General features: G+C 38.8%; 3 protein-coding genes across 7 annotated transcripts; 1 reads left to right on the top strand and 2 right to left on the bottom strand.

Moving 5' to 3' along the window:
- Positions 1–1,246: 1,246 nt before the first annotated feature.
- Positions 1,247–2,166, bottom strand: LOC116175498 (thyrostimulin beta-5 subunit-like). The gene is made up of 3 exons (XM_031493648.1): positions 2,109–2,166; positions 1,829–2,057; positions 1,247–1,496 (listed from the first exon to the last, which is right to left on the bottom strand). The coding sequence occupies exons 1-3, from the start codon at positions 2,144–2,146 to the stop codon at positions 1,248–1,250; spliced, it is 516 nt and encodes a 171-aa protein (XP_031349508.1). The 5' UTR covers positions 2,147–2,166; the 3' UTR covers position 1,247.
- A 5,375-nt stretch (positions 2,167–7,541) lies between these two features.
- LOC116175487 (kelch-like protein 10) lies at positions 7,542–13,126 on the top strand. Of its 3 annotated transcripts, none has more exons than XM_031493628.1 (4): positions 7,542–7,825; positions 7,874–8,982; positions 9,026–9,776; positions 12,684–13,126. In XM_031493628.1, the coding sequence occupies exons 1-3, from the start codon at positions 7,647–7,649 to the stop codon at positions 9,742–9,744; spliced, it is 2,007 nt and encodes a 668-aa protein (XP_031349488.1). In that variant the 5' UTR covers positions 7,542–7,646; the 3' UTR covers positions 9,745–9,776; positions 12,684–13,126. The 3 variants fall into 3 exon arrangements, with proteins under 3 accessions (XP_031349488.1, XP_031349489.1, XP_031349487.1); XM_031493629.1 differs by having other exon boundaries at positions 12,738–13,125; XM_031493627.1 differs by lacking the exon at positions 12,684–13,126 and having other exon boundaries at positions 9,026–9,898.
- A 4,682-nt stretch (positions 13,127–17,808) lies between these two features.
- On the bottom strand, positions 17,809–19,895 carry LOC116175493 (solute carrier family 25 member 35-like). Of its 3 annotated transcripts, none has more exons than XM_031493640.1 (5): positions 19,309–19,895; positions 19,005–19,073; positions 18,424–18,952; positions 18,150–18,375; positions 17,809–18,103 (listed from the first exon to the last, which is right to left on the bottom strand). In XM_031493640.1, the coding sequence occupies exons 3-5, from the start codon at positions 18,904–18,906 to the stop codon at positions 17,895–17,897; spliced, it is 918 nt and encodes a 305-aa protein (XP_031349500.1). In that variant the 5' UTR covers positions 18,907–18,952; positions 19,005–19,073; positions 19,309–19,895; the 3' UTR covers positions 17,809–17,894. The 3 variants fall into 3 exon arrangements, with proteins under 3 accessions (XP_031349500.1, XP_031349501.1, XP_031349502.1); XM_031493641.1 differs by having other exon boundaries at positions 19,264–19,314; XM_031493642.1 differs by lacking the exon at positions 19,309–19,895 and adding an exon at positions 19,249–19,267.
- Positions 19,896–19,954: the final 59 nt, after the last annotated feature.

The raw sequence follows: 19,954 nt of genomic DNA, 5'->3' as shown, positions 1-19,954 counted from the left end.
ACGAGGTGCAGACGGACAGATGGGCGCGAAAAATCAGCAAATTCCTTTGTGCCACGTTTTAAGTAAAGCTCAGAACCTATTTACGGTAGCGGATGCTATAAAAGAAATATAGGGTAACTTTAAAACTGAGTACACCATCATTTGTTTCGAGGGCGAGTTTTTTAAATTTCGATCGGGTTTTCTTTTTCCTCTGAAACAAAAGCCTGGTGAATCAATCGAATTTGAGAACTTTCGGAGACAGTTTTCGGAGAGAATCTCCCGGATCGAATTTCCAGGAGACGATCTTCTAGTGGTGAATTTACCTGGAAGTGAATTTTCTTGAGGGCAAATTTTTAAAGGTAAAAATTTGACGGTGTGACAGATCTTTCGAAGGAGAATTTTCCGGTACCTAATACTGTAACGGAAATAGAAGGGATGTTTAGTCTTGATACAAATTTTCTTTTGGAAAACAAAGTTCCTAGCCAGCTAATATTCCAGCGTGTTTTTTTGGAGACGAATTTTCGCCGGAGAGAATTTTCCGATGACAGATCTTCAGAGATCGATTCTCTTGGGGGCGAATATACCTGGGATAAATTTTCTTGGGGGTAAATTTTTTAAGTCAAATTTACCGATGGTCGTCACAGAAGGAATCAAACTATAAAGAATTTATTTCAAGAGCAAGCTTTCTATCAGAAGGGCGAAGGGTCGAATTTTTCTTTTAGACAAATCTTTCGAGGGAGAATCTTCAGGGATACCGAGGGCTAATTTACCTGGAGGTGCGAATGCATTCGTTCAATTTGACTCCCACAAGTCCCCTACTATCTTAGTTTTTTGTAATCTTTTATTTACGCCCTGTAGGTAGACGGAAATAATCATCTTTCATGAATAAAGCACGAACTTTTGACAACATTCTCTCATTAAAATAACATTCTCCATAAATCTTATGAAATGGGTAAACAGTTATGTTTGGCATGTCGACGCATAAGGGAATTGCAGAGGGAAAATTGCGGTTAATCCCGGAACAAAATTGAACTGGAGTGGACATAATTTAAATATTGATAGTAATATTCAGTTCCACGTATAATTCCAATAAAACGTTCTTATAACCACAGTTATCCGTTCGGCAGCTAATTTTTTCAGGATTTCTAATAATTCACCCCCTTTGAGCTTTGAGCTGTCAATCAAGCGGGGCGCGAAATAAAAACTGTTAAAGCATAAATTGTATTTTATCTTATCAAGAAATTACTTCTCTGTATAATTAGCAATAGTTACATATTTCCAAATCCGATTAAATCAGGTTGCGAGCGATGCGGCCGATACCTTAACCCCTCGCAGCTTGTATCCGACGAAGAGCAAGCTTGACATCGACATCCCGCAGCCTCCAAATATTCGTATCTTGCGGCGGAAGGAAGTGCGCCTTCTTCGCAGTGTCTTAATATGGCCAACGCTTTGTTTCTACCATGATGAACGCAAACGGGGTGCAAGGACTTCTTGTACGGAAATCGCCAATCTGAAATCTAAATTACAAGAGTTTTATGGGGGAAATTTTTCATAAAACGCATCGTGTCGATTAAATAAATATAAACCTGATATTAAATTCCGAACGCGGTTACATAAAGTTTACAGCCATTTTACAGATTTAATATTTGTAAAATTGCGACGGGGAGGTTTACGTCAAAATAAAAATCAACGGCTCGTTCCAATTATAACAGAAACAAAGAAGGGACAGCGGTTCATTAGCCGCACATTCTTTTCAGTATGATTGGGATTGATTTTTTGGTGTGGTATTGTGGCAGCTCATGACCATTTAATTAATTTTTTCATGCACACACATAGAAATTTAAATTACCTCATTGGAATCGCACCTCCCCCAACAAGACAAAACCGAAAGGGTGTCCCAACACTCTTTGCCATTTTCATCACTTTGTGTCACGCGGTAAGTGTACAATCTTCGATGACAATCTAACGTGTTAATTGGATCGACGCGCTCAAGATCGGCGTTAACAATTTTTTGCGTACCGCTAATTGAGGCGACCGTAAGAAGGATGCCAATGCCGAGGAACATTGCGATAATTAACCTGGAAAGACAACGACACTCTGTTAGGCGAAAAGTTGCAAAAGATTCGTACCTGGTTGACGTTTCTGAATGTTTTTCAGTGTTGTACATGAACTTTCAGATTAATAAAGTTGAAAGCATCCCTTATTATAATTTGGGGCGTGTTTTAAACGCGTCGGCGCATCCCTCTTTTTTCACTTTTTTTTGTAATTTTCAAAGTACACAAAGTTTTCCGTGCTTAAGTTTTAATTGTTTTTAGGATTACAGAGCACAAAGCCTTATTGTGATTAAATAATCGGTTTAATATGGAGCATATTCGAGTATATAGGGACGCGCATATTGTATAAGTAATAAGCATATCGCTCCAGTTTTCTCTTGGCCGTTTTTTAGTAAAAGTTGAGGAGACTGATTTAAAATGGTGTCCTCGTTAACAAATGACCTTTAGTTGATTTATAATGAATACCATTTTTGGAAGAATACGTACGCAATTAGTTTATCACACAATTATTATTGTTCCAAATATTGTTAAAAAATGACGAAATATAAAGGTGAGGCGAGGACGCGATGCCGCCGAAGCCGAAGCAATGTACACCCTATTGTAATAAAAGGAAGACAATGGGGAACATATTATAGCTTCGGCTTCGTCTTACCTCACTCTGTTGCTACCCTTCCGGATGCCTGTGATACCTGGCACGACGACGATTATGTTTAAATACTCTATGAGTAACCCTGCAACTGCTCTCTAAAAACAAATTTTCTTCCCGTTTTAAACTTAGCACAATTTTATGGAAAATTCACACATATTCCTGTGTGCGGTCACTACGCCAGCCACAAGACGCCTGTCCAGCAAGCTTCAAACAAAACCACTTTTACATTTAAAATTGTCATTATTTTCCTCGTAGACATCCGGATTCTGCTATAAAGAAAAAATCCCAATACTAACTTGGCATTTTTCCATTTGAAAGAAAAAATCCAAAGAATTTATTACACAAATTTTGACCAGCACTTGACATAAATCTTGGGCAACAATAGAAAAAACTGACATGAAAAAAACTCTATCCGGATCGAATAATCACACCAAATAATTAATTGACAATTGACAAATTTATTTCAAAAAAGGAATGTTGAATCTTTGTTTCCTGTGGGGTATTCCATACCCCCAGAGAATACCCCCAGATTCAAAATATTTAGTGTTTTTAGCATAATTTTTAGAAAGAGACCATCTAACGTGAGTTCTTAGGGATGAACGTTTTGTGTGGGAACGTAACACCGGGGGTGTGGAGGGTATGGAATATCACCCCAGTACCTACACGAAAATCATATCATACTTAGTAAGAAAAGGAATGTTGACTCTTTGTTTCCTGGGGGGGTATTCCCCCGATTTTGCATTTTAGCACTTACACTACCTGTACTTTTTTTAAAAAGGAACAATCTAAAGTAAGTGCGTAGGGGGTGAATAGTAGGAAAAGGAATGTTGAATGTTTGTTTCCTGGGGGAGAAAAGAACCTGATGTTACTTGTGGGTATACTTTCTGGGTACTGCAAACTAAACACATGCACCTCAGAGGTTTGGTAGAATCACCATATTCTGGAGGACAGGCAAGAGACGGCACACCACATACTTTGTGAATGTACCGCACTAGTCCAACTGAGACTGAGGCTACGATTAGACTCGCCACTCCTTCTAGTACCATTCGGTTCATTTATTTATATTTATCTATTTATTTATTGCCCTACACTACAGGCTTATCGCTCAATTACAGGACAGGACAGGGATTAGACTCGCCACTCCTTCTAGTACCATTCGGTTCATTTATTTATATTTATTTATTTATTTATTGCCCTACACTACAGGCTTATCGCTCAATTACAGGACATAGTAAAGTAAAGTAGTGTACAACAGTGTAATCTATACTTAAACAAAAAAAGAAAAAAGTTCCAAACTAATAAAATAGATCCTAACATACATAAAAGAAAATAACAAAACAGAAGGATCACGTGTGGGATGGCTTAAGTGACGTTGAGGGATCGGACGAATCTAATCAGGGAGGTAGTGAGGCACACGTGGACCCTATTCGTTCTCCTATCGTCAATCCACATCCTGGGGGATATTCCAAAACTTCCAGATCCCTTGGTTTTACATTCTTCTCAAAATATTTACTGCTTTTACTTAGCATTTACACCATAATTTTTAGAAAGAGACCATCTAACGTGACTTCTTAGTTTTGTGGGAGAAAGTAGCACCGACGGGTCTGGAGTGTATGCATATCACCCCAGTACATGACAATCTTATGTTGAATTTTTGTCTCCTGGTAGGCATTCTATACCCCCCCAGACCCCCGGTTCTACTTTCTCTATTTATAATCTTTAAAATGAGCCCATCTAACATGACGTCTTAGGGGTGAACGTTTTGTGGCGAGTACACCAACCATACCACCCCAGTACACGAAAATATTATGATAGTATAAGATATGTAATTTTGAGTTTTTGCTGCCTGGGGCCTGGGGGAGGGGGAGGTTACATTCTCCCTCAAAATATTGCTATGTGCATTGGTCCCGGGTAAAAAGAACCAACGTACCAAACAAAATAGCTGCAATTCCCCACGCTGGGCGAGAAAATAAAGATGTTGTGGCCCTTGAACTTTAGGTCAGTTACAACACTTCACAAACCTAGATAGCTCTCTAATGAACATTTTTTTCGGTGCACATTTACACAGGAGAATGATTTAACACTGACCTTAAGTTCCAGGCAGACAGTGGCCAAGATCAAAATCTTTAAATTCCTAACGGTTGCCTGTTAGCAAATTTTAACAAACGCTTAAAATGAATTTTGGGCGTGCATTAATAAAATTAATCGTAATTGAGCATAGGACTTCTCTCTTCGTCGTTAAAGGGCCCGACTGAACACGGAATAAACCTCGAACTGCATAAACGACTTTCTTGTAAGACGACCGCATAGCTCGGCCACGAACTGAGACAAACAAACTTCTTTTTCATAAAGCAGGAACACTTCGATTCGTAAACTGGCAAAAAGGACTTTTTCGAAAAACCGCAGACTTGACCTCGAAAATTTTACAAAAAAATTAACTTCTAACGACAGCAATTCGGCCTCGAACTTTAGCATGGGGCGTCTTCAACGGACCGAAATTCCAAACGTCAACGTCCCAAACTGACAGTGTTTACACAACAATATTTAATGCTTTTAGCATTTACACCATACTTTTTTGAAACGGACCGTCTGTTTCCTTGTCTTCCTAGTCATATCACCTCAGTACACGAAAATCTTATGATAGTAAAGGAATGGTGAATCTTTGTTTCCTATGGTGTATTCCTTACTCCTCAGACCCCTGGTTCACTTACACTAATTTTTAGAAATAGTTCTTAGGGGTGGACATTTTGTGGGAGAACGTAACACCGACGGGTCAGGGCCGAATGGAATATCCCCCAGCCATATCACCCCAGTACACGAAAATCTTATGGTGAAGCTTTGGTTCCTGAAGGATATTCCATAACCCCCAGACCCCCCGGTGCGTTTAGCACTAATACTAATTTTAGAAAGAGTCCATCTAAAGTGAGTTCTTATGGCCATATCACCCGAGTAGACGAAATTCTTATGACAGTAACAAACGAAATGTTGAATCTTGGCCGATCTAAATTGAGTAAATTACAAAGGCCATAGAAGAATATAATACGCAATTATAAACAATTCCAAAAGGAAAAACAGACACTGCGACAACAAATTCAAATATAATAAACCAACTTTGTGCTACCAGACGCTTAGTAAATTAAAATATTCTCATATTCAGGGTGGCCCGTAATTTTTGTTGTTGTTTAGCTCGACACGTTTACACAGCAATGTATAGCAATAGTTATTTTTTCTGGATAACACCCAATGGTTTATTTCTTTGAGATCCAATCCTATCCTGTTTTTAAATTACGTCATTTTTTAGAAAATGTTGTTTTACATGTTGTAATTTTTCCATATCGATTGTCCTCCACCCTCACATTTCCATTTTGATCGATCAGTTTTAAAATCAATAGGGCTCTGTTTGTGATTACCCTGATCTACGCTAACTTTGCTTTTTTCTATCCTGCTGTCAAGCTTGTAGAATGTTTAAAAACGCAGACGGACAAATAAACAATACACTATTAAATGTATGCAAAGAGTGTGATATTCTGAGCATTTTTGAGGGCAGATTAGGAATATTCCAGTTGCAGCTTCGTATTTTTAACGTGGTTTTTTAAGCCATAGAGAGTTACAAAGCTAGTTTTAGAAGTTACGAATTCACCTCTATGTTTTAAGGGTAGATTGGTCTCCAAGGAATCGTTGTCTAAACTTATTTTTAGCCTGTTACGAAGACAATTCTGGGATTTATGAATTTATCTCTATCTTTTAAATGTACAGACGTTTCCTTTGAATCCGTAAAGTCTGATGAGAGCTGTTTTTAGTGATGAATTTACCCCTATCTGTTAAGGATAAAGTCATTTTCTTAGTTTCTGAGTTTGTAAAAGGTCTCATTGTAAAAGTCCTCATTTTTTGAATTTTTTATGTCTAATCTATTACAAAAGAAAACGTAGAAACTGTACGTTTACACTATCCTTTAAGGATAGCTTTTAGCATGATTTTTTTTAATTCTCTTCATCCTGTTTTAATAGTTTACATAAAAGTAAAATGGTGAGGATGAATTACGAGGCCCCTTTTGGGCCGAGTACTTTAACTTCTGAGTCAAGTAATGTCATTTTACTGACGAGTTTTGTAATAAATTTTACCCGAAATCGTATTTTAATATAAAATTTCAATTTTTGTATAGAACTTTTGATTCATGGTAACCTGTCTGGTAAAGTGACAGGCTACAGGAAACGTACCTAGTCTGGTCTGTCTCTGACATAAGCTAGGCATAAAAATGAAGAGTGCGTGACGATTTTAGGTAAAGATAATTGTAAAAGATACATTAGGGATCCTTTGACAGTTTTTTCTGCTAAAATCACATACTAGTTACTGTGGTGCACCCTCTGCTGGCTTAAAGGATTCAGTGTTGCAAGTGCAAGTTACTCATTTTTTCCGGGATAAAATTAAGTTTTCTTTAACTTTTAAAAGACGATATAAAATTTGAATTTCATAACTTTTCAGAGTAGGTACTATACGTTTTAATATTTAAATCGTCCATCTATAGAAACGAGCTTTGAATATAAGGGTTTATATCCAATTTGCTTCTTTCCACAAAGCAAATGTACAACGTACATGTCATGTATTGACAATGGTAATCGTCAGTGCACTGTAAGTTGTTCAATAAATGCAAAGTGGCCAAGGTGCCCTTTATACGCGAATGTTCAACAAATTTATTACGTAAAGGCATAAAGAATCGATTTTTTAACTTCCAACGCGAATTTTAGCCGTCTTCTGTAGCTGTATAATGAGAGAGGAGATGAAAGAATAAGAGCACGGTAAAACGTTGTGGTGCTCAAAACATTGCAAGTGGGCTATGCTGTCGAGTAGCAACAGTTGCCCTAAATTTTACGTAAAATCAATTTGACTTTTCGTACTTTCATCAGTTTGATCGCTCACCATTACTAGCTAAATTATCAGTGTCTAATAAAATTAACTATCACGCAATGACAGAGGGGGGTCGGCCATTTGTTGGAGAGGGCAGATGCATGAGTATTGAGTCGATGAAGGAGCTGAACGCCCTTCGCGAGAAAAGCGAACTGTGCGACGCGACAATTCACTTGGACGACGGAAGCAAGATTCCCGTTCATCGAGCCCTATTGTGCGCTTGTAGCAATTACTTTAAGTACGTAGCCCCGCACGAGTGAACTCCCCCAACGAGTTTCTTTTTTAGAGCGCTTTTCACAACGCCGTTGCGCACTGCGAATCGAAATGCTGTGGTGTTGCCTGGAGTTCCGGCCGAAATTATGAACTCGCTTCTCTCTTACATTTACATGCGTAAGCTAGAGCTTACCGAGAAGAATGTCTATGAGCTCCTAATACTCTGCGATTACCTCAGCATTTTGGGAGCTTTAGAAATTTGTTGCCACTTTCTCGAGACGCAACTAAAACCGAATAACTGTTTGGGAATTATGAGTTTTGCAAAAGCCTACTCTTGTAGCGGGCTTGCTGGCATCGCATGGAAGTACATCATGCGCCATTTTACTGTTATAGCTCAACAGAGCGAGGAGCTTTTATTTTTAAGTTTGGAAGGATTAAAAGAAATTATTAATGCGGACGATTTAAATGTGAAAAGCGAGGAGACAGTGTGGGAGACCATCCTGAGGTGGATTGAGTTTGATCCCGACAAAAGAAAGGAACATATTGTGACCCTTATGAAAGGGATCCGACTAGGTTTGTTGGATACGCAATTTTTTTTGGAGCACGTGAAAGACCATCCGTATGTCACCAACTGCGAGGCGAGTAGGCCTATGATTATCGAAACGTTGAGGTTTTTGTATGACTTGGAGATGATAACCAACCGCGATAGTGAGGTAACGACCCCTGAGATCGCCAGGCCGAGAGTGCCGCACGAAATTCTGTTCGCGATCGGTGGTTGGAGTGGAGGTTCCCCCACCGCGTACATGGAGACTTACGACACCAGGGCCGATCGTTGGGTTAAGATCGAGGAAATTGATCCGATGGGCCCACGCGCCTACCACGGGACGGCCGTGGTTGGGTTTAAAATATACGTGATCGGGGGATTTGATGGGATGGATTACTTTAACTCGTGTAGGTGTTTTGATGCGGTTGCCAAAACTTGGAAGGAGGTCGCTCCGATGAACGCACGCCGTTGTTACGTCAGCACTGCCGTTCATAATGACGTCGTGTACGCCATGGGCGGTTACGACGGTCACCATCGGCAAAATACCGCCGAAAAGTACGATTATAAAACCAACCAATGGTCTTTAATCGCACCGATGAACATGCAGAGATCTGACGCGAGCGCCTGCACTCTAAACGGTGAGTTAGCACACAGTGGGCCTTGCTTACTTCGTGGTTTTAGGCAAAATTTATATTACTGGCGGATTTAATGGGCAGGAGTGTATGAATTCCGCTGAAGTGTACGATCCAGAAGTCAACCAGTGGACTATGATTAATCCAATGCGCTCCCGCAGATCTGGCGTTTCGTGTATCGCGTACAGGGGGCAGGTTTACGTAATTGGGGGGTTCAACGGAATTTCCCGCATGTGTAGTGGGGAAAAATACAATCCTTTGAATAACACCTGGATTTCCATTCCGGATATGTACAATCCTCGTAGTAATTTTGCCATGGAAGTTATCGACGACATGATTTTTGTCATTGGCGGTTTTAATGGTGTTACGACAATCTTCCACGTGGAGTGCTACGATGATAGAGCAAACGAATGGTACGAGGCCACCGATATGAACATCTATAGATCGGCGTTATCGGCTTGTGTGATTAACAACCTTCCAAACGTACAAGATTACATCCATCAGCACAGGGAGAGGCTGATGGAGGAAAAAAGGCAAAGACTGATTGCAGCTCAAGAGGCTCAGAGGCAAACTTGGGCGGCTGCACACACCGCCAACGATGCTCAGCCAATACAATTGGCGCGTGCTCAAAATCAACAACAATTAAATGTACTGCAACAATTAAACGCAAACTTACACAATCAAGATCGAGCACTAGCGGCTGTCCCAGAACCTCCCCCGTTGGGAATGGACATGGACATAGATGAAAATCACATACCGCCAATCTAGCAGTGAGATTAAGGGACGGATTTACCTAAAATGTAGGTAGTTTTAGTTTTTATATAATTATACAGTATTAAGGAAGCGGTAGAGAGAAAATGATCAACTTTTAGTAGATCGAGTAGTTACATTATACAAATATCCGATTAAATCCCATCTTTAATAGAACGTTTTAATAGTGCTATGAAGTAAATTCACTTCGTCAACTAAAATACACTGCCTCGTTTTTAATTAACTAAAGGTTTCGTTAATATTCAAGTACATAATGGTTGATGCTGTAATTACTTGCTTGGTGAAACTCCATTTATAGAGTTACAAGTATAGCGGTAGTCTTATAACTATGAATACAACAGTATATTAACAAAAGCACAATGCGCAACTTTAATATTCAATATTCACGAATTTGGAATTTCGCACCTTATTTTCCTTTTGATTTATCGGGAAAACATGGGGTGTGAACGCGTGAAATTAACTATTGTAACGTGATTTATAAATTCGGGTTCGATTTATATCAATATTTATTAAACAAAACTAAAACACTGTAAAAACGGGACAATTTATATCGACTATTTATATTACACACTTCGCAATTTATATCAGATTTTCGCGCTCAATGTTTCATCCGTACTCGATCTCGTTCGGTAGTAAACTGCCTGCGATGTTCGGTCCGCAACCATTTATACACGCAAGCAATGTAAGTCCAGAACACTCGCGTAATTACCAGATACGTCGCGAACATTCCCACTATCGCGCGCGTAGAAAATTCCAGAGCGCCAAAGGCGACGTCATGTCTGGAGCGTTTCCGTTACACTATGTAACGAAAAGAAGTTCTAAGTGGTTTTGCCTTAAAATTTTTACTATATTTTCTCATTGGGTTGAATTCACCACGTTGCAAAGTTTTCCCCGTGTAGGGTCGGGAAAGAATAACCCTACCGCAGAGGCCACTGCGTGTCGTAAGAGGCGACTAAACAACCGCAATTTTTTTCTACAACAATCCAAATAATAAGTGTTTCATAAAAGTAATAACCAAAATTTATTGGTTGTTTTTAACACCTTTGATATTTATAACGAGCTAATTACATTTACAAGGGTTGAAGGCCTCTCTTGCATAAAATAAAATGAATCTCTACGGCACTGGCAAAGATGCCAATGTAACAGTCAAGCTCAGTAATAAAAATGTTTTTATACTCCTTACCTTGCGGAAGCTTGGCCCCTTTTTTTTTCCTTCTAAGATCTGAAATTCTGAAAGTCTAATGTTATGGTTCTAAGGAACTCTAATAAATACGCATATGACTTTAGTTGATTGGATATATTAATAAACACAAACGCGATCGAGTTGCATTTTTCTCTACACGTTCCTGTATACGAAATATTGGTTTGACTCATAAAAGGGAATATAAAAAAAAATTTTGTGATCATGTGGTCCTGATGAATTTCATCCTTATCTAAATGATAAATTCCTGGTACATTCTCCTGTTCAAAATATACACACCTTAACTAAACGGCAATTTAATCCAACCAAAGACATGTACATTTGAAATTCCCTGAATCAAAATAATCAAAATCCTTTGCTTGAATCGAATGAAATATTCTTATACAAGTGGTTCGCATAGGTCACAGTTACTTTAAGCAAACTCAATATGCCAAATTCCTGAAAAATAACTAACCACTAATTTATACAATACAAAAAATTCACAACTGATTCCATTTAACAGTATACAAATAGACCCCTGCAATGCTACATACAGACTTTTGATATCACCCTGTAACTTAATTAACGTTGTGGTGAAAGAAAAAGAAAAATCTCAGTTTATAACAAAGAGTTTTTGTTTATTCGGGCCATTTAATTCGCTTTCTACTTAAAGTGCGCGTCTCCAATCTCACGTAAATTTTATCACTCGTAAATGATGAATTCGAATGTAAAATTGGGCCTGTAGGTAACTCGCACATTGCCACCAAGTGACCAAGTTATTCAGAAAGCGTTTCTTAACGATAACGCGATTGAAAAATAAGCAGCAACTTTTTTGGTTAGCAATTTTCACTTATAATTGCACAAGAGGTTTGTATTTTACCGAGTAAATTTGGGTTGTTTAGGTAATGAAAATCTGTTGCCTAGCAATTAGACGAGAAAAACTGTCAACTAATAAAAATGCGACACCGCAGGTGGAGCATTTTTAGGTTGACAGTTTTTCGAGTCCAATTGCTAAAAGGAAACAGATTTGAATTGCCACAACCCAAATTTATTCGGTTTAAATACAAACCTCGAGTGTAATTCGGCAGGACAATTTAACGAACAAGAAATTCACCAAACTAATCAATTATTGACAGACGTCAAACTAGTCATATGGGAAAGGATAATGCGATTATTGGTTCGAAAATGAATAAGTGAAAAAACCACTAGTGCATTTGTCGCTGGAAAAGTTGCAGGTAACTTTTGCCGCTGTCAAAGTGACAATTACACTGCGGCTTATGTGATTTTTTATACATGAGTTGAATTGTCACTCAAAATAAAAACCGGGAAAACTTTTCTGCGGCTTGCTGAAATTATGTCTGACAACAATTTAGCACAACTGAGATAGTAAGTAACGGCTTGTGAAATTAACTCGTCTGTCTGGCGGCCCTTACATTTTAACCATTAAATTTTCGCCATTGCTCGGAATAACCACCTTTTTCGCACTCAAGGGGTATGTGCCTTACTCTTCTATAGATCCGTCTCGTCTTTTTTTAAATCCCCTCATACACGCTCTCTTTCTCGCTACACGCGTTGTTATCGCTTGTATTTCCAGACGGTATTTTGTTTCTGCTCGCTATACAGCGGTACATTTCCCAAAATGTGAATTCGAAAAATTACTTCTACGGCTAAAGCGACCACCCGTACAATAGGTATATAGACTGTAACAATTAGGTGTGTCAAAAATACCTAAACTAAATAGAACAAAATGTTTCAGCTGGGTTACGTTTCGAAAGGTCTCAAAATTACGTTCCTCTTTTAATTCGAACAGCGGCAGTTTTCAATTATGGTGTGGGTGACTAAAGATAAGACGGTTGCGCCGACGCCGACTCTACATGTTATCGCTTCACCGAACAATTTTCCGCGCAGTTGTTGGTGACAATTCAAAGCGGCGCGATGTATGCAGTATGGTCCAAGTGGTAAATGGGGTGGATGGTAATGGTTCTTCCTTTGGAGATAGGGTGAGCATTCATTTTTGTTTAATTAGGTTGCATGAAATAGGTCACTGAACGTCAACAAATCTCTGGTAATGTTGAACGGCAAATTAAATTGCGTATAAAATACGAATACGTATTTAAATACATGTTTTTTAACACGCGTTCCGGATCCTTAATACCCTGATCATTTTTAAATATTAGAATCTGGATTACTAATAATGACGTAAAACCACAACATGTAATTGTTGATTATACGTGCATCCATTACAGAAGGCGTTAGTCATCAACAGATCCGCCGTTGAAGTAAACCATCCAAAATATTCATAGTTTTTACTACGAAATAGTCTGTAAAACAACAATTAAATTAAACGTAGATAATCCATTTATTAAAAAAATACTTGACAAAGCTTTAACAAATATGCAGCGTTACAATCCGCATTAGGCCTGGCCGCCCAGGGTTGCTCGGGCTCCAGGGTATTTGATGTATATATGCGGGGCTTTCGAATGAACAATTCACTAGTTCTTTCAAGGGTAGTAAAAAAAACAACGTCCTTCCAATTCACTCCTCTTCTCCAAATCTTTTGCGCAATTCAATCGGTATTTTTTCCCATTCCTTTCGCCTTTCCGAGTGCTGCCTTTCCTTGATGCGTCCTTCGTACTACTTTTGTTCCATTTTATAATACTGCCGAGGTATTTTACTGATTTTACTTGCTCTAGCTATCTGTACTCCTTCTAACTGTATCTTTACTTCTTCATCTTCTTTACTCATCAGCATTACTTTTGTTTTCTCGATGTTTACCTTCGTTTCAAACTCCCTTCCCAATTAATATTATTTTCTCCATCGTTATTTGTAGTTCCTTTTCTCTGTTTATGCAAGTACTACCGTGTCATCTGCCTATTTTATTGTCTTTATGTTGTTAATACCTATCCTTAATCCTATAATAACCGCGTTTTCTAATAATTTTTCTGCATAGATGTTGAAAAGCACCGGTGGCATAGGACACCCCTGCCTCACTCCTCTTTCTATATTCACTTTTTCAGGTTCAGTTGCTTCCCCATTCACTCTGACCACCACCTTCTGGTTTTTATACAGCTCTCCCAAGAGTCTCTCCAGTCTATACCAATGTTCCTCAGTATTTCCAACAATACCCACAGACAACACAATAACAGTTCCATTGACGTCCATCATTCTTTCTTTTTTCATTCTTAGACATCTAATAAGGTGTGTCTTGTCCATCGTCCCTTTTCAAATCCAAATTGCTCATCTCCCTTATATTATTTTCTCTATCGTACTTTGCATTCTTTTTAACAATATTCTTGCTAAAACCTTACTTACAAGGCTTATGCAGCTTATGGTCTAGTAATCCTTACAGTCTCTCGCTTAATTTTTCTTTGGTAATATAATGAATATAGTTTTCTTCAGATCATCTGGCCAAATATACCACACCTTATAATCTCAGGTCGTTTATTGTTCTCCTTACACTCCGACTCATTCCTCATCCTTAAATCGTCTTGCTGCACCCTATTCGACTCATGTACCTATAAGTAGTTCTCCAATTTATGTCGTTTTACCCCCGCTTCTCCCCCGGCGGTCCAGTATGCTGCATCAACCTGCGTTTTAATTGAGTACGTTGTCGCCATCTACTTATGACACTTTTCACCATTAGATAAAGCAATAGTTCAAATGCAGTACAATAGTTCAAATTTCAATAATAGTTCCTATATCTTCTCGTAGTAGCTACAATGATTCAAATAATATAACCTCACTTCCCAAGATTTATTAATTATATAACCTTGTTCGACATAAATTTATCTATCTAGTATCTATACTAAATAACTAGATTAGTAAGGGCTACATTAACTATACTATAATACTAAGATATTTGATGTTTTGATAGGAAGGTCTTTTGAAGATCCTTGAGCGAATCCCAAAATACGAGGGTCAGCGCTCCGTGAGGCCCTAATCTCATGTAGTGCGCCGTCATCCCCTTATAAAATCCGAAGACACCCTCCGTTTTCCATATCTTTCGGAAACAGTCTGGTATATTTTAGTACAGTAGACCTGTACCGATCTCGGCGACGGCTAAAATTTAATGTAAAAAAAGGTATTGCGAAAAAATTACTCTTACGCTGATTGTATAGGCGTGTGGACACTAAATCGAATATAGTTTTCTTCAAATCATCTGGCCAAATATACCTACTCTGTATTATAACGGGCGATCAAAAATGAGTTGCTGTCGAGTCGCCTTTGGAAGTTCAAGTTGAATACAATTTCCCATTTAAACAAAAATTGCAAAGGCGACTCGACAGCATTTCATTTTTGATCGCATAGTGTTTACCAGCTCGGTAAGTCTGGCGGTAGAACATTGGGACAATGCCTTCACTCCCTGTGCAGGAATACCATCGCAGCCAATCGCTTTCTTATCCTTGAGATCATTAATTGCTATTTCTACCTCACACCTTATAATCTTAGGCCGTTTATTGTTCTCCTTACACTCCGACTCATTCCTCATCCTTAAATCGTCTTGCTGCACCCTATTCGACTCATGTACCTATAAGTAGTTCTCCAATTTATGTCGTTTTACCCCCGCTTCTCCCCCGGCGGTCCAATATGCAGCATCAACCTGTGTTTTAATAGAGTACGTTGTCGCCATCTACTCATTACACTTTCACCATTAGATAAAGCAGTAGTTCAAATGCAGTGTAATAGTTCTAATGCAGTGCAATAGTTCAAATTTTAATAATAGTTCCTATATCTTCTCATAGTAGCTACAATGATTCAAATAATATAACCTCACTTCCCAAGATTTATGAATTATTTAATCTTGTTCAACATAAATTTATCTATCTAGTATCTATACACTAATAAATAAATAGATTAGTAAAGGCTACATTAACTATACTATAATACTAAGATATTTGATGTTTTGATTGGAAGGTCTTTTGAAGATCCTTGAGCGAATCCCAAAATACGAGGGTCAGCCCTCCGTGAGGCCCTAATCTAATGTAGTGCGCCGTCATCCCCTTATAAAATCCGAAGACACCCTCCGTTTTCCATATATCTTTCGGAAACAGTCTGGTATATTTTTGTACAGTAGACCTGTACCGATCTCGTCAACGGCTAAAATTTAATGTAAAAAAAGGTATTGCGAAAAAATTACTCTTACGCTGATTGTATAGGCGTGTGGACACTAAATCGAATATAGTTTTCTTCAAATCATCTAGCCAAATATACCTACTCTGTATTATAACGGGCGATCAGAAATGAGTTGCTGCCGAGTTCCCTTTGGAAGTTGTTAAATGCGATTTCCCATGTACACAAAAATTTCAAAGGCGACTCGACAGCAACTCATGTTTGATCGCATAGTGTTTACCAGCTCGGTAAGTCTGGCGGGTAGAACATTGGGATACCTAATCCCTTCAGTCCCTGTGCAGGAATACCATCACAGCCAATCGCTTTCTTATCCTTGAGATCATTAATTGCTCTTTCTACTTAAACACCTTATAATCTCAGGCCGTTTATTGTTCTCCTTACACTCCGACTCATTCCTTATCCTTAAATCGTCTTGCTGCACCCTATTCGACTCGTGTATAAGTAGTTCTCCAATTTATCTCGTTTTACCCCCGCTTCTCCCCCGACGGTCCAGTATGCTGCATCAACCTGCGTTTTAATGGAGTACATTGTCGCCATCTACCCATTACACTTTTCACCATTAGATAAAGCAATAGTTCAAATGCAGTGCAATAGTTCAAATTTCAATAATAGTTCCTATATCTTCTCATAGTAGCTACAATGATTCAAATAATATAACCTCACTTCCCAAGATTTATTAGTTGTATAATCTTGTTCAACATAAATTTATCTATCTAGTATCTATCACTCATAAATAAATAGATTAGTAAGGGCTGCATTAACTATACTATAATACTAAGATATTTGATGTTTTGATTGGAAGGTCTTTTGAAGATCCTTGAGCGAATCCCAAAATACGAGGGTCAGCCCTCCGTGAGGCCCTAATCTCATGTAGTGCGCCGTCAGCCCCTTATAAAATCCGAAGACACCCTCCGTTTTCCATATCTTTCGGAAACAGTCTGGTATATTTTTGTACAGTAGACCTGTACCGATCTCGTCGACGGCTAAAATTTAATGTAAAAAAAGGTAATGCGAAAAAATTACTCTTACGCTGATTGTATAGGCGTGTGGTCACTAAATCGAATATAGTTTTCTTCAAATCATCTGGCCAAATATACCTCCTCTGTATTATAATGGGCGATCAAAAATGAGTTGCTGTCGAGTCGCCTTTGGAAGTTCAAGTTAAATACGATTTCCCATGTAAACAAAAATTTCAAAGGCGACTCGACAGCAACTCATTTTTGATCGCATAGTATTTACAAGCTCGGTAAGTCTGGCGGTAGAACATTGGGATAATGCCTTCAGTCCCTGTGCAGGAATACCATCACAGCCAATCGCTTTCTTATCCTTGAGATCATTAATTGCTCTTTCTACTTCACACCTTATAATCTCAGGCCATTTATTGTTCTCCTTACACTCCGACTCATTCCTCATCCTTAAATCGTCTTGCTGCACCCTATTCGACTCAGGTATAAGTAGTTCTCCAATTTATCTCGTTTTACCCCCGCTTCTCACCCGGCAGTCCACTATGCTCCATCAACCTGCGATTTAATCTCATGGAGTACGTTGTCGCCATCTACTCATTACACTTTTCACCATTAGATAAAGCAATAGTTCAAATGCAGTGCAATAGTTCAGTTCAAATGCAGTACAATAGTTCAAATGCAGTGCAATAGTTCAAATTTCAATAATAGTTCCTATATCTTCTCATAGTAGCTACAATGATTCAAATATTATAACCTCAATTCCCAAGATTTATTAATTATATAATCTTGTTCAACATACATTTATCTATCTAATAACTATACACTAATAAATAAATTAGATTAGTAAGGGCTACATTAACTGTACTATAATACTAAGATATTTGATGTTTTGATTGGAAGGTCTTTTGAAGATCCTTGAGCGAATCCCAAAATACGAGGGTCAGCGCTCCGTGAGGCCCTAATCTCATATAGTGCGCCGTCAGCCCCTTATAAAATCCGAAGACACCCTCCGTTTTCCATATCTTTCGGAAACAGTCTGGTATATTTTTGTACAGTAGACCTGTACCGATTTCGTCGACGGCTAAAATTTAATATAGAGAAAGGTATTGGGAAAAAATTACTCTTACGCTGATTGTATAGGCGTGTGGAAACTAAATCGAATGGTTGCATTGCGAGCGCTTGAAACACCCCTCCTACAATACTGGCAGAAAATGTCCGTAATGTGGGAGAATTATCGAAGATGTGGTAATCGTTTAATAAATCCTTGGTCATAGCGAACGATGTTAATTGTGCCGATGATCCTGCTACCGCTCTTAGCATGGTCGCACCTGCTCCTCTCCACAGTCCACGAATCTGTAAGTGCGTAAGTTACGAAAGGATAGCGTAGTTGAAGTACTTCACCCCATGTTCCGTGTATATTTCTTTAATTGCAGACAGAGTCCCTGTACGGCCATGCTGATAACCAACGGCGACCGATTTTGTGCTTTGAGATTGCATTTGTGTTTTAATGAGAAATAGGGGGCTACCAAAAAAAGCACCGGCGGCACCTGTAAGCGCACTCACGCAAAATCCTTTGTAAAACACCGTCTTCCCGTGCTCGTCAGTTACATATCCCCTCTTGTGCGCCCACTGGTAGCCTCCCAGTCGCACGCAATTTCGAATACCGTGCATCACAACAGCGGCCGGTAAACCTTTTTGCAATCCTAAAATTCCATCGTTTTTCACTACGACAATTGCTGCATGGAAAACGTTGCGATAGTGCACCGCGTGTTGTCCTCGCGCACGCAGCTCTCCCTGCAGTTGCATACGTGTCTTTAGGACATCTAAGGGATTTGTGAAAAATCCCGCACCTGAGGCCGCCAACGCGCCTATTACAAAGTCCATTTCAAATTTCCCGCCAAAATAGTCACGTGTGGAGCGCCGCGTGAATCTGAAATTCAAATTTGAATGCACAGTAATAAGGTATTGTTGTGTGTAATTACCCATACAGATTAATAGAGAAATTGAAAGGACACGTGCGCTCTACTAAATTTTCCTTGCATCATTTAGACCTGTGAAGAAATCTATCTACATGATGTAATCTTTAATGTAAAGCTTGTGGTATGATCTGTGATTAATTTATTGTAGTATTTTAATGTGAGATAGTAGCGATAAGGTCGTTTATTGTTACGTAATGCGATTTAGCGCGTGATAGTTGAAGCATGTTACAAAAAACGGTTTTTTTACCCCCATGAAATGTACCTAAACTAAAATTAAAAACATCTAATACTATGTTTCCCTAATTACATTTTTGCTTCTGTCGAGTGTCGAGGACCTATTTCTGCTTCTGTCAAAGCGGTTTTCGTGTACTACGCATACTTCGCGCAAGTTATCCTAAAACTGTACAGGCTGTCCCAAATTCAATTGTGCCATTGCCTGTGATCTCGGAAACCGTAAGGGATACGAGGTCCATTCAGGGGAGGAAATGTTGCGCTAGTTAGGGCCGAATCTAACGCTGCTTTGAAAGCGATAAGTATTCCAAAATTCGCTCATTTTAATTGATCTTTTTTGAATACATTTTTTCAAACAAATTATTAGAATTTTTTCTTACTTTTTGTTACTCTAATGGCAATACAAGGGAGGTAAATGTAAATGGTAAGAGTCCTGGAAACACCCTAAGCGCTTTCTTACGAAACAAGAGTCCGTAGCATGGGATCATAAAAGGTTCTGCACCGCCACCCAGAAAGACAAAGACGTAGTTTTTATGGGAAAACTATGGTCACAATTTTGTAGGATATCTAGGAACACTCACATAACAATTATTCTTAGGTATAGCGGTTTTAGAAAACGTTGGAATACGTGTGTGTTACGTTTGTACATTCCGAAAATAATCTAATCCTACACGACCACCCCGTATAGTACGACCTTCACACTCGACCACCTTCTGTCACCG

Source organism: Photinus pyralis, unplaced genomic scaffold (genome assembly GCF_008802855.1).
Source record: "Photinus pyralis isolate 1611_PpyrPB1 unplaced genomic scaffold, Ppyr1.3 Ppyr1.4_LG7, whole genome shotgun sequence".
NCBI lineage: Eukaryota > Metazoa > Arthropoda > Insecta > Coleoptera > Lampyridae > Photinus > Photinus pyralis.
This window is presented reverse-complemented; position numbering and strand designations above follow the sequence as displayed.

Excerpts from the sequence above, each read along its gene's own strand:
- LOC116175498 (XM_031493648.1), bottom strand. The coding sequence starts at position 2,146 with ATGTACAACACTGAAAAACATTCAGAAACGTCAACCAG. Across the intron at positions 2,058-2,108 it reads CATTCAGAAACGTCAACCAG|GTTAATTATCGCAATGTTCC; the intron begins GTACGAATCTTT and ends TTGTCTTTCCAG. Across the intron at positions 1,497-1,828 it reads GGAGGTGCGATTCCAATGAG|ATTTCAGATTGGCGATTTCC; the intron begins GTAATTTAAATT and ends CTTGTAATTTAG.
- LOC116175487 (XM_031493628.1), top strand. The coding sequence starts at position 7,647 with ATGACAGAGGGGGGTCGGCCATTTGTTGGAGAGGGCAGATGCATGAGT. Across the intron at positions 7,826-7,873 it reads GCTTGTAGCAATTACTTTAA|AGCGCTTTTCACAACGCCGT; the intron begins GTACGTAGCCCC and ends TTTCTTTTTTAG. Across the intron at positions 8,983-9,025 it reads GAGCGCCTGCACTCTAAACG|GCAAAATTTATATTACTGGC; the intron begins GTGAGTTAGCAC and ends TCGTGGTTTTAG.
- LOC116175493 (XM_031493640.1), bottom strand. The coding sequence starts at position 18,906 with ATGGACTTTGTAATAGGCGCGTTGGCGGCCTCAGGTGCGGGATTTTTC. Across the intron at positions 18,376-18,423 it reads AAATATACACGGAACATGGG|ATTCGTGGACTGTGGAGAGG; the intron begins GTGAAGTACTTC and ends ACGCACTTACAG. Across the intron at positions 18,104-18,149 it reads CACACGCCTATACAATCAGC|CCGTCGACGAAATCGGTACA; the intron begins GTAAGAGTAATT and ends ATTAAATTTTAG.